Source organism: Beta vulgaris, chromosome 9 (genome assembly GCF_026745355.1).
Source record: "Beta vulgaris subsp. vulgaris cultivar EL10 chromosome 9, EL10.2, whole genome shotgun sequence".
In the NCBI taxonomy this organism is placed as follows: domain Eukaryota; kingdom Viridiplantae; phylum Streptophyta; class Magnoliopsida; order Caryophyllales; family Amaranthaceae; genus Beta; species Beta vulgaris.
This window is the reverse complement of record NC_079210.1, coordinates 19,832,839-19,846,314: the sequence shown is the minus strand read 5'-3', so window position 1 is coordinate 19,846,314 and position 13,476 is coordinate 19,832,839. Positions and strand designations below refer to the sequence as shown.

At 31.8% G+C, this 13,476-nt stretch overlaps 1 protein-coding gene across 1 annotated transcript; it reads left to right on the top strand.

Annotated features, from left to right (window-relative positions):
* The first annotated feature begins 3,613 nt into the window (after nt 1-3,613).
* On the top strand, nt 3,614-5,232 carry LOC130590172 (protein FAR1-RELATED SEQUENCE 11-like). The gene is made up of 5 exons (XM_057392192.1): nt 3,614-3,832; nt 3,953-4,112; nt 4,152-4,372; nt 4,468-4,660; nt 4,769-5,232. Exons 1-5 carry the CDS (start codon nt 3,614-3,616, stop codon nt 5,230-5,232), a joined length of 1,257 nt encoding a protein of 418 aa, XP_057248175.1.
* Nucleotides 5,233-13,476: the final 8,244 nt, after the last annotated feature.

Genomic DNA, 13,476 nt, shown 5'->3' with positions numbered 1-13,476 from the left:
TGGATTCGGGTTGGAAAATTAAAATCCAAATTTTGTTCGGATCGGATTGGATTAGGCCCTAATCCAAACCATACACCGAACTTTCGCCCTACTTAATTGGGTAACATATACCTCTTCCGTTCTATTATGAGTAAAACATAAAAATTGGATACAAAATTGGCAAAGCATTAATAACAAGTCATATCTATACAAATATATTAAAAGGTGCTCTCCCTAGGAAGTTTTAGTTCATGTAATCTATGTACAATAAAAAAATTAAGAAATTGCGTAGTATAAGGTTTGATCCTGAGAGCTCATGTACATATACTAAAGTTCTAACCACCAGGCTAAGTTGTATTTAGTATTATTATCATAAAGTATTATATTGATAAATGAATTTTTTCTTATCGGGGCATAGCCCGGGCCTATTAACTAGTTCTCTTATAGTTTCTAGGAGAGAAAGAATCTAGAAATAGGAAAAACTGACTTAGTAAGCAATTAATGCCCTTTTAGCAACTAATATCACGGTGATGATTTTTCCAAAAAGTTCATTCAATTTTCTTCTCCATTCATCTTCCTTGGAATACACATATATTAAGCAACAAGACATGGAATCCTTGTTTCCAGTTTCTGCAAGTATACTACCTTTTCAAATACAGGGACATATTTTCTCATTCTTAAAGGCTAAATGTGATTTTTTTTTCTTTTTGTTTATGAGGATTATGCAATTCTAATTGACATACATGAGTATATTGAGTAGTACTATTAACTTTTGTGCAGCCTGAATTGTTCATCAATTTTAGTTTTGTCAGATTATTTTGTTTATTTGTTGCCCACTACATGTTTGTTAAAATGCTTCTTTTTTTTTGTTGAGTTTAATCTTTTGAGTAATAATATTTTATAAGAGTTGACAATCTTAGCTTCTTTAGGAATATAAAGGTATGAGATGAAGATGTGGGTATTATATTTTAGTGGAGGAATGGAGTTCTTGTAGCAATACTAATGAAATTAGACGTGAATGATTCCTAAACTCATATTGTATTTGATAGACTACCATTCGAAATTAGAAGTGGGAATGAAGTCAATAAGTATATAAGTCTCTTAATAAAAGTTCTTTTTTTTTTAGAATGATTCTTATAACATCCAGTAGTTCATTACTTAGATTTTTATTTGTGATTGATATTGGTAGAAGGCTAATTAGTCTATGTTTTCTTCTAATTCATCCAGAGTACACAATGTTTGATTTTGATTTGAATGAACGTTTTATTGAAGAGGAAAATAATGATGATGAACCTTTCATTGGCCAAACTTTTGAAACCGAAGAAGAGGCTTTTGTCTTTTATAACAAGTATGCAAAACGACGTGGCTATGCTGTTCGCAAAGATCGTTCAGATACTAAACATGGGAGGACTATTAGACGTGATTTTTACTGCCATCGTGCAGGTAAAAAAACCTTTGAAAGTAGTTGATTTGTGTAAACCTCAAAGAAATAAAGAATTGTCAAGATGTGAATGTAAGGGTCATATGCGCATTACTTTGAAAAAAAGTTTTGATATTTTTCCAGAAGAATGGCATTTTACAAAATTTTTAAAACAACACAATCATGAAATGTTGGCGCTTGAAGGAATGCGTTTTCTCCGTTACAAAATTTTTTGTCTAATAAGGTCTAATAAGTTTCAATAAGGTCTAATAAATTTCAATTAGGGCCAATAAGGTCTAATAAGTTTCAATAAGGTCAACAAGTTCCAATAAGGTCCAATAAGTTCCAATCAGGTTCAATCAGGTCCAATAAGTTGAATCAGCAGGTCTAATCAGGTTTAATAAGTTCCAATAAGTTCAGTTCAGGTTCAATAAGTTCAGTTCAGATAAGGTCCAATAAGTTCAGGGCCAATAAGTTGAAGAGAACACAAATATATTAAAAGGCATGCGAAAACAAGAAACTATGCCACGTGGCGCTCTCCCTAGGGAGTTTTAGTTCATGTAATCTATGTACAATAAAAAAATTAAGAAATTGCGTAGTATAAGGTTTGATCCTGAGAGCTCATGTACATATACTAAAGTTCTAACCACCAGGCTAAGTTGTATTTAGTATTATCATCATAAAGTATTATATTGATAAATGAATTTTTTCTTATCGGGGCATAGCCCGGGCCTACTAACTAGTTCTCTTATAGTTTCTAGGAGAGAAAGAATCTAGAAATAGGAAAAACTGACTTAGTAAGCAATTAATGCCCTTTTAGCAACTAATATCACGGTGACTGATTTTTCCCAAAAAGTTCATTCAATTTTCTTCTCCATTCATCTTCCTTGGAATACACATATATCAAGCAACAAGACATGGAATCCTTGTTTCCAGTTTCTGCAAGTATACTACCTTTTCAACTACAGGGACATATTTTCTCATCATTCTTAAAGGTTAAATGTGATTTTTTTTTGTTTTTCTTTTTGTTTATGAGGATTATGCAATTCTAATTGACATACATGAGTATATTGAGTAGTACTATTAATTTTTGTTCAGCCTGAATTGTTCATCAATTTTAGTTTTGTCAGATTATTTAATTTATTTGTTGCCCACTACATGTTTGTTAAAATGCTTCTTTTTTTGTTGAGTTTAATCTTTTGAGTAATAATATTTTATAAGAGTTGACAATCTTATCTTCTTTAGGAATATAAAGGTATGATATGAAGATGTGGGTATTATATTTTAGTGGAGGAATGGAGTGCTTGTAGCAGTACTAATAAAATTAGACGTGAATGATTCCTAAACTCATATTGTATTTGATAGACTACCATTCGAAATTAGAAGTAGAATGAAGTCAATAAGTATATAAGTCTCTTAATAAAAGTTCTTTTTTTTAGAATGATTCTTATAACATATAGTAGTTCATTACTTAGATTTTTATTTGTGATTTATATTGGTAGAAGGCTAATTGGTCTATGTTTTCTTCTAATTTGTCCAGAGTACACAATGTTTGATTTTGATTTGAATGAACGTTTTATTGAAGAGGAAAATAATGATGATGAACCTTTCCTTGGCCAAACTTTTGAAACCCAAGAAGAGGCTTTTGTCTTTTATAACAAGTATGCAAAACGACGTGGCTATGTTGTTCGCAAAGATCGTTCAGATACTAAACATGGGAGGACTATTAGACGTGATTTTTACTGCCATCGTGCAGGTAAAAAAACTTTGAAAGTAGTTGATTTGTGTAAACCTCAAAGAAATAAAGAATCGTCAAGATGTGAATGCAAGGCTCATATGCGCATTACTTTGAAAAAAAGTTTTGATATTTTTCCAGAAGAATGGCATGTTACAAAAATTTTAAAACAACACAATCATGAAATGTATGTTGGCGCTTGAAGCAATGCGTTTTCTCCCAGTAAATAGAAACATCAACCTTGAAGATAAAAACCAAATTTTGTTGTTTAAGGAAGCTGGACTTGAAGTTCGACAGATAATTCGAGTTTTGGAACTGGAAAAAAATATTGGACATGGTGAACTACCCTTTATTGAGAGAGATGTTAGAAATTTGTTTGGAAAAGTTAAGAGATTGCTTGGAGGAGACGATGCAAAGAGTCTCTAGAGTATATGAAATCTGCAAATAAGGAGAATAACAAGTTTCAATATGCTTTTACAATGGACGGAGAAAGAAACTTATTTTGGTGCCCGGCTCAAAGTTTTGATTGGTATAAAAAGTGCGGTGATGTAGTCGTGTTCGATACCACTTACAAAGTCAATGCATATGACATGCCTTGTGGGATTTTTGTTGCGATCGACAATCATGGAAAAACTATTTTGTTCGGGTGTGCACTCCTCCGCAATGAGACAACTGCTACTTTTTCATGGTTAATGAAGGTATGGATTTAAATTGTTTTCCTCAGATTTAAAAATCTATCGCACACATGTTCATGGTGCTTTAACTTACTAAATATTTTCTTATCATTGGTAAAATAGACTTTTGTTAGTATAATGAAGAATCCACCAAAGACCATTATCACTGATCAAGACCCTTGGATGTCTAAAGCAATTGCATTAGAAATGCCAACTACAAAACATAGCTATTGTATATGGCATATCACATCGAAATTTAGCTCTTGGTTTGTAGCTCTTCTACGAGAGGATTATCAAAAATGGGGTGTTGATTTTTACAAGATGTATAAGTTGACTGATCCAGAAGAGTTTGAACGTAGTTGGACTCTGATTATTGCAAAGTACTATTTGCAAGAAAATAAACATGTCCATGGCTTGTACAATGTGAGATATTTTTGGGCACCAACTTATCTTAGAGATAATTTTTTCGGAGGCATGATAACCAATGGAAGATCAGAGAGCATCAACGCTTTTATTAAGAGATTTGTTTCCTCTCATGTATCTTTGGTTGATTTTGTGAAACAGGTTCGTTTACTTCTTATTTTAAATTGTATTTTAATGCTTTTATGACATTTACAAAGGGATCTAATTAGTTAGAATTTCTTGTTTTGAATTTTCAGGTGGCCCTAGTTGTTCAAGAAATTTGTCAAGGACACTCACATAGCAATATGGTTGCTACACTTAGACCCATCACAATGAAAACAAAGTCACCCTTAGAAGGTCAAGCTCTTGAAGTCTTTACTCCATTTGCCTTCAAAAAGTTTCAAGATGAATTTTCTGCATCTAGTCAGTATTCTATTACCCATGTGGAAGGTAATGTCTTCATAGTAAGATTTTTTGAAGGGGAAAAGGGTATAACCCGTAGAGTTTATTGGGACGGGACAATAATGTTATGTAGTTGTAAAAATTTTGAATTTTGAGGTATACTTTGTCGTCATATATTTCGGGTGTTGTTGCATAATGATTGTTTCAAGATTCCTTCTGCCTACCTACCTCAAAGATGGCATTTTGATACATTGCAAATTACTACTGGAAATCATGAGGTAACAAGGGATGACATAATTCTCAAAGAAGAATTTGAAACTTTACACAATGACATTGGAGATAGCGGGGTGAATGTACTATGTCCTCCCAAATGCAAAACAAAGGGTCGTCCACCAAAGAGGCGAGAACAGGGTGGAAAAGAATTGGGGAAGAAGAAAATTAAGAGTTGTTCTATATGTAAGCAGCCCGGCCATACTAAACCAACATGTCCTCACAAAGAAAATGTTTTTTCTTTGAATAATATGAATGAAGATGCTACATCTACCTCACCAAAGCAAAAGAAACAAAAGATGATGGCGGCAGATTTAGGATTAAATCCTATCTTTACTCTGAAATGCTAGGTAATCTGTCAAAATTTAAATCTCAAAATTTCTTATTATATTTGTTAGTATTATTTTATTTTTAGAAGTGATTAAATCATTGCACTTTCAATTTAGGTCACAATAGTTTATTGTTATAATTACAAATTTTTATTTATTTATTATAGTACTTTTGTAGGAAATGAAAAACATGTTGGACTACCTGATCAAAGCTCAAAAGGACTTGATGAATCAATATTGAAGATTATATTCTTGATGAATCAATATTGAAGCCATGCATTAATTTAGTGAAAAGTGGAAAGGTTTTTTCTGAGAATAAAGGTGTCGTGAGGTGGAAGGCAAATTAGGGTTGTAACTTTGATTTTGTTGCAACAATTTGGTTTGATGTAATTTTTCTTCTTTCAATGGATCAATTAATGCATACTAGATTCCATTGAAATAAGAAAAGTTAAGTTAATGCCTGGAATCTGTTGTTTCTTATGCATAGCCCTTAGGGCTATGTATATCAAACCCCATTTAATAAATATTACTTTCAAAAGCCACAAAGTTATAAAATATCCTTCTCATTATCACAAGGAGAATAGAGAAAAGTAAATTACATACGTTTGTAATGGATACACTTGTCATTTTGTCACTTTCTTTTTCTCATTTAAGGTATATTTCACTTATTTTAAAATGTTAAATAGTAAGTGTTGACTTATTATGAAACGGAGGAAGTACAACAGGAGTACGGTTAGGGATTTGGTGGAGCAGCGGCATCACTTTCAACTCGTATTTTTAGATGCTATGAGAAATTTAATAACAAATTTTCTACGTGTTCTCTCGACAATTACAACCTAACCAAATTTGATATTAGGGGAAGAAAATAATGTCATTTTTCTCGTCTCATCATAACTTGTTTTTCAAAAGTAAGATTTTGTAACTTTCAATCACCGAGAAATCGAAGTATTTCTTTGGCCGAGTTCTATGCCTATCAGACCTTTGTGGAGCTATAACAACAATAGAAGCATCCACAACATATTGTGGATCTTTGCAAGAATCATATTATGTTAGCACGAAAGAGGGCTTGCTTGGAATGCACTTCCTCCTAAATTTAATATATATCAAGTGGTACTACCTCTAATGTGGTGTGAACCATGTCCAGTTGTTGCTCGTCTCAAATTTCTTCAAGAACATCATTCCAACTTATTTTTTTTAAAACAATATATTTTCCAAAAAGGCACCATCTCAAGCAACAAACAATTTGTCCTCAGTTGGATTGTAGAAGTATTAGCCCCTTGTATCTTTGAGCTAACATACCAAGAAACATCTATTTGATGTGGGTGTAAGCTTATTGGAACCTAAACTATTTATATAAGCTTTTTAACCCTAAATTTTTTAAAAAAAAACAATCTAGAGGCATGTCCCCTCATGTAGACACATAAATATGACTTCCCATTTTAGTACCTTGTGATGACTACTACATCCGATCTAAATGGTCTGGGTCGAATAAAGAATCCGTCCAAAATAAACTATTTCAAGCTCAAATCATATTCTAGCCCACTTTCGAAAACGTTTTAAAATAGCTTTATAAAAGCCTATCTTCAAAAACCGTTTAAAAATAGATTTATAAAAGCGCATTATCTAATACCCTTTTTCTAGCTCAATTTCGTTAATGGAGTTAATTAATAATGTTTAATTCTATTAATTATCTAAAACATTTTCAAAATATCTTTTATAAAAATTCATCTTTTATCTAAAGTATTCTCAAATATCTTGAAATATATTAAAATCTTTCCAATAAACATCTTTTACTTACCTATTACTTTCCTCATACCTACACCTATAATCCCCCATAATTTTAAAAGATTTTATAAATATATTTTAGTATTTATATATTTATATTAAACATAATCTACTTTGAAAATGATTTGACTATTTAAAAAGGTTGACTACTTTAAAAGTCAAATGAAATTATTTTAAGGATTTAAGAAAGTTAAAAATATTTTAGTTAAGTATGCTTTGATAAAAGTTTTAAATACTAATTTCTATTGGAAAAGAAATCTAATGGACTTGAGGAACCCCATAAGGAAAATGAGTCATATTGATGATAAAAGTTCTAATTTGTTTATCCTATTCATCATCAATTTTCAATAAGCTCAATCTCCTTTTCCTAAGCCCAAAGGGAAGTCTTTATAAATATCCTAACACCCAATTATTTTACCCCACACAAGAATTATTTTCTCTCTCCTCTTACCCAATCTCACGGCATTCCTCTCTCTCTCTCTCTCTTTCTCTCTTTCAAGTTCTTTCTTTCTTCTTCATCAAGTAACGTTTCTTCTTCAACAAGAAACGTCACAAGCCTTCCAAAACCACCGTGAGTTGCGTCGTGTGCTGCTGCCGCGCTCCTACACTTCCGGTGCCTTCTTGGTTCTTCCTCTTGTGGTTGTTTTCTTTTCTTCTACCTTAAGATTCCATTGAAGACTATGTTTTTATGCTTTCTTTTAATGTTAATCATGATTATTGGGTTTAATTTACTATTTTAATAAATAATCTTGATTCATATTATATTATTGATAAGTGACAGTTATGTCACTTCTAGGAGTAGTTTTTACATTGTTTTCATAGTTATTTTCATAAATTTCTACCTATTTTAGTCTTTATTTCTTCTTTTTATATTTTGTAGCTTAATTAGAGTTTTTAGTTATTTTTACCTAGCTTTTAGCTCTTAATTTCATAATTTATGTATTTTCTTTGTTTTAGTAATTTATAGATTGTTTAGTTTAATTCTCTATTATTCTTTCCTTTTAGTTATTATTATTTGTACATGTCTCGTTTCTCCCTCCATGTTTTGATGTTGCTTGTAAGTGAGCATATTGGAGCTATGGTGTGAGATTTGAAATTATAATGCAGAACTTATCCTCCACCACACTATTTCATATCCTACACCACACTAAGCTTTTGCTATACCACAATACAACACCACCATATTCCCCAATACATCACACCAATCCACCACCCCAATCCACCACCATCTTCCTTACCCCCAAACACCGCAGCACCACCATCACCATGGCCTGCAGCACCACCAACATCACCTCCGCAATCTGTCCAAGACAAAAGGGAGCGGGCGCTCCTGTGTTAAACGGAGCGGTCGCTCCGTTTGAAATTGCCACAAAACAGAGAAATTCCAGAATGTATGAGCGATTTTGGAGCGAGCTAAGAGCGGGCGCTCGATAAAAAACGTGCTCAAATAGTCATTAACATTAAGCAATCAAGGGTTGTCATTTATTGGAGCAAATCAATGGCAAATATTGAACATCAGGAAAATCGAATTGAAGCCATGAAAATCAATGGCCACGATTAGCGCCAATGATGAAGATTGATGATGCAGCGAATTTAAAGGCCACGATTTTGCTGATGGTGATGCTGTGGAGTCATTGATGATGAGGAGCGTCGTTGATGATGCGGTGTACTCAGAGCAGCGAAGAAGAGAGAAGCAAGAAATGGGTCTGGGGGTTTTAGTTTTGTTTTTTTTTCAATTTTTCTATTTTCAACTTTCTTTTCTCACTACTTGCTGTAGCCTGTAGTTCACGTGTTTCCTTTTCATTTTGTTCTCCCTTTTCACTCCTTTTCTTTTATTTCCCTTTTCTTTTATTCTTTTATTTTTTAGCTTCTTTTCTCTTTTAATTTAGGAGTAGTATAAACACACATAACCCACATTTTGTGGGAGAGTTATTTTTTAGCCTAGTTTTTTATTCTCATCACTCTTACTTTTTAGGGTTTTAAAAGAGGTTTAACCTCCATAGTTTAGTTTAGGGAGAAAAGGGAGAAAACTCAAAGAAATGTGGAAGATTGTAGATTCAAGGGTGACACTTGTATTGGAACTTTCAACCATTAATCAATGAGCATTTCTTACTCTATCTCCTCTTTTATTGTTTTATTTTAATTGTTTTTCTTAGATTAGTTGTTCATGATTAGTTTAATTATTTATGATTTATTTTATTTAGGTTAATGTTAGATTAATGATTATTACCATGTTATTAAAGTTTAGTTTCTTTAAAGTCCTCATTTTTGTATTTATAGAGTAGTTTGTTGGTTAGGGTTTGGGTGAAAACCCAACCATGATTGAGTTGGGCATTTGAGATTGGATTTATAGATTTGCGTGATTAAATTATTGCTTGTTTAGCTCTTCTAATCTATGTTGCATTCTCTTTGATCACTTGAATGTATTATTAGATGGAGTTGATTGATTTAGGTTGGCATGAGAGTGTGACCTATTGATTTCTATTATTGACTTGGGTTACTTTGAATCTCAGGATATGTTAGTAATGGATGAGAGTCCTTATTTGATGTCTTTGAGGATTTCTCCGCCTATGAGAGTAAGATGAGAGTTGTGTGTTGGGTCAATAGCTAATTCAAGTAGTGTTCATGTATTATCTCTATGTTTGATATTCTTATGCCTATTTCATGATTAGTTGGTGTTTAATCCCATCTCCTAACTTTAGTTATCTTTGATATGTAGCTTTTTCATAGTTCTTAGTTGGTTATTGACAATTTTCGACTTGATTCCGGTCTAGCTTATTGTTTTATCAATACATTTTGGTGTTCCTTAGTCCATGCGGATTTCGACCCTTACTTATCACTTTACCTAGTTTAGTGATTTAGTTAGGTTTGTATGATTTTAGGAGGCTAGTAACGACCTAGTTTATTCCTATATCAATTATATTATACTTCCTCTGTTTCTAAATAAGTGCAACATTTCTTGTTTTCACGTTTGCCAATGCATTATTTTAACTATTAATATCTTCCATTATCAATAAGTAAAAATTATAAAAAGTTGATATTAAAAAAATTCACATTCAGACGAATCTAACAAGATCACACATGACTATGTTTTTTCTAAAATGTAAATCACCTAAGCTAATTAAAGTATAAACTGTGAATAGTAAACACTATGCAAATGTTGCACTTATTTAGAAACGGAGGAAGTATTATATTATGAGAATAAAAATTCAGATTTGTTTATTATGGTTAGATTGAAGTTTTAATCATTGAAACATGGATTTTTAGGGTTTTTAATTACTAGAAAACCATAGTAGCATGTTAGATACTATGAGATTGATTGAGATTATGATTTTAAACATGTTTATATATGTTTAAAGAAGGTTTTATGATTTTTAAAGTTGCTGGAATTTCATAAAGGATTTTATTTATGGAGTTTTAAGAATTTTAATTACTAGTATGGTAGTACTATGCTAGGAATTAAAAGTAATTGAAGTTTTTATATTAAAATCATCTTTTGAATATAATTAAAGGGGATTTTAAATATTTTAGAGTGCTGTATTTTTAGTTAAGAGTATTGATTTTGGTTTATATTGATTTCTAGGCGGAGAATATTATGTAGGAGGCTTTTAAGAAGTTAAAAGTGGTCTGTCGACTAGTTTACACAAGGTACGTACATACCTATGTGCTATGTGATTAGTATCATGATTTAAGGAGAAAGAAATTTTAGTATCATGTATATTAGGAGCTTATTATGTTCATATATGATTTCTAGTATTTGATTGTTACATGTTTTATGCCTGTGTGCAAGCATGTGATTTGAAATTCATTATGAGTACTAGATTGTATGTTTGTATGGAATTGTTGATGCAAGCATGTGAAAGGGATTTTTTACTTATTAATTCGCATGAGGAATTAGTATATGTTATAGAGATTGAATCATGTTATTCATGTATTCCCTGTTAAGTTTTATTTTCACTATCTTATGAGGATTATGGACCTTATTTGGTAAGTTTGATAAGTTATGCCTTTATAAAGGTAAGAGTATTGTTGGCTAGGTTCAACAAATAAGAAAGTTGAGATTAAAAGAAAGTAATAAGTCTTGGATTGTAAGTTGTGATCACTTATGAAATCCTAAGATAAAAGAAGTTCAGTTGTGCATGTTTGCTTTGTATTACATGTTGCTTGTATGTGTGTCATAACAAGTAATAACTTGTAAAGAACGTAAAGTGTAACAAGGATAGTCATAAACTTTAGACTGATGCACGTCTAGAGTTGAACGTTAAGAGTTGAAGTACATGGTGGTAGCCCATGGCTTTTTACAAGAGATGGATTGATCACCATCCCTTTTTCAGTTAGCAAAAGTTCCTCGATATCGCAGGTCAATCTGAAATGCGTTGTAGTGCCTAGTAGCACCCGCATTTTGTCTTTGTAGGTAAAGGCATTAGTAGATAAGACAACTCAGTTCCAATAACTATTCCATTAAAGTAATAAAAAGATGTTTAGAGTTTAGTTCAGTTAAAGTTATCTGCAGATTGTTATATGATTATATTATTATTTATCCCTGCATGTTATTTATTAGTATCATATTAGGAATGCTTATGTTTTAGTATGTAGTACTCAGCTTTGCTGATTACGTGCTTTATTTGTGTTTGTGATCATGGCTTTGCCTTATTGATCATGTGATGACCCATTTTGGTGAGCAAATTCAGTAAAGTATTGACATTACAGGTTCGCAGATGTGCATCATTGGGGATCTGGAATGTAGAGAATGTGTAACTAGTTTATTTTATTTTTTTCATTAGTAAGAATATACATTATTAAGTTGGTTTGAATTAGACTCATTTAGATTGTTGATTTCTAAGTACTTGTTTATTTAGTTATTTATTTATTTATAATAAAAGGTTAAAGTTTAGTTATATGTTTTCCATTGCAAAATTCTGAATAAGCCGATACGTTATCACACGGGCGATAATACTTGGGTAATTCTCTACTTGTACATCATAAAAGTAATTCTGAAAAGTGAGAATTATCGGGGTGTTACAACACCTATGTAACACTTCTAATATACGCTTAAATCGTACAACTTCTCTATATTTCTAAAAACCCCGCCTAATACGAATGTACCTCATAAGAACGTGTTACAACCTTTCTCTAAGGCCTCATAATGTAACGCACTCCCGACTAATAAACCCATGGTTGGTCCTGACGGATCCAGTGAGTTGGTGTGACAGTTGGTGGTGTTTGGCTGCCCAACAAACCAACATAAAGGGTCCCTAACCTAGTGGTCGCATGGATATGGGTTGTAGTTACCATACATTGGTAATCACCTGGCACTTACTAAATGTGTGGCTAATGGCGGTTATAATAGTATGATTAGTGTTGGCAGTTATGTGAAGTTAACAAGAGTAGTGGATGGTTATGTTAACCACCCATGCTGTAATCCCTCACAATTTTATGAATTTTATAAATATATTTTACTGTATATTTTTATATATATACGTGAGTATTTAAATAATTAATTTCTTAAAGTGTTGACTATTTTAAAGTCAAAGGGATTATTCAATGTTCTTAAATAATCAAATATTTATTTAGTCATACTTTGAAAGTTATTTAATAATTTAAATACTTTTGAGTTGTAGTATAAAAGATTTTAAAGATGGATTAGAGGAGCCTAATGCAACTCAAGCACCCAATCAATTAATGTAAAAGTCTAAACACATTTCTCTAAGCACAGAAGGGTTAGTGTGACAAACCTATATAAACCCCATAAGATCCCAAATATCCCCACAATGAATTACTCATCCTATTTTTTCTCTCCTCTTTTCTTTCTCTCTCTCCTCCATCGGTTCCTTTCCCCCTCCCCTTCGATTTTCTTTCTGTCTCGATTCTCACTCGACAACCACGATCCAACCACCACCATCGCGCGACCACGACAGCAGCAACCGCCATAGTCGCGTCCCCAGTCGTGCTGTGTCTTCCTCCTTCTTTCTCTTCTTGGTTTATTTTCTTTCTACTCTACATTATTTTAATGTTTAAGTTTTATGTTTTAAGTATTGTTTTGATGTTTTAATAATTAAAGTTTGTATCTTTGATGATTTAATTAGAAATTTTAGGTTATATAATTAGTATAATAAAGTAATTAAATTTCACATTTAATATCTATGTTTAAGTTAGGATTTTAAGCATCAAAGCATGAATTTTTAATGTTTTAAGAGTTAGAAATTGTAGTACTATGTTATAGTTTATGAGAGTACTACTCTAATATTTATAAGTATGTTAAAGTGAGTTTAAAAGGACTTTAAAGATGTTATATGTTGCTGGAATTTTCATTAGTATACTTATGATGGATTTTTAAATATAACGTATGGGTTTTTAAGTCTTTTAATGACTAGTATGGTAGTACTACACTAAGGGACACTAAAAGTTGAAGTTTTGATGATTCAAAGAAATTTTGAACACTTTTTAAGAGAGTTTAAAATATTTTAAGTTAAAAATTTA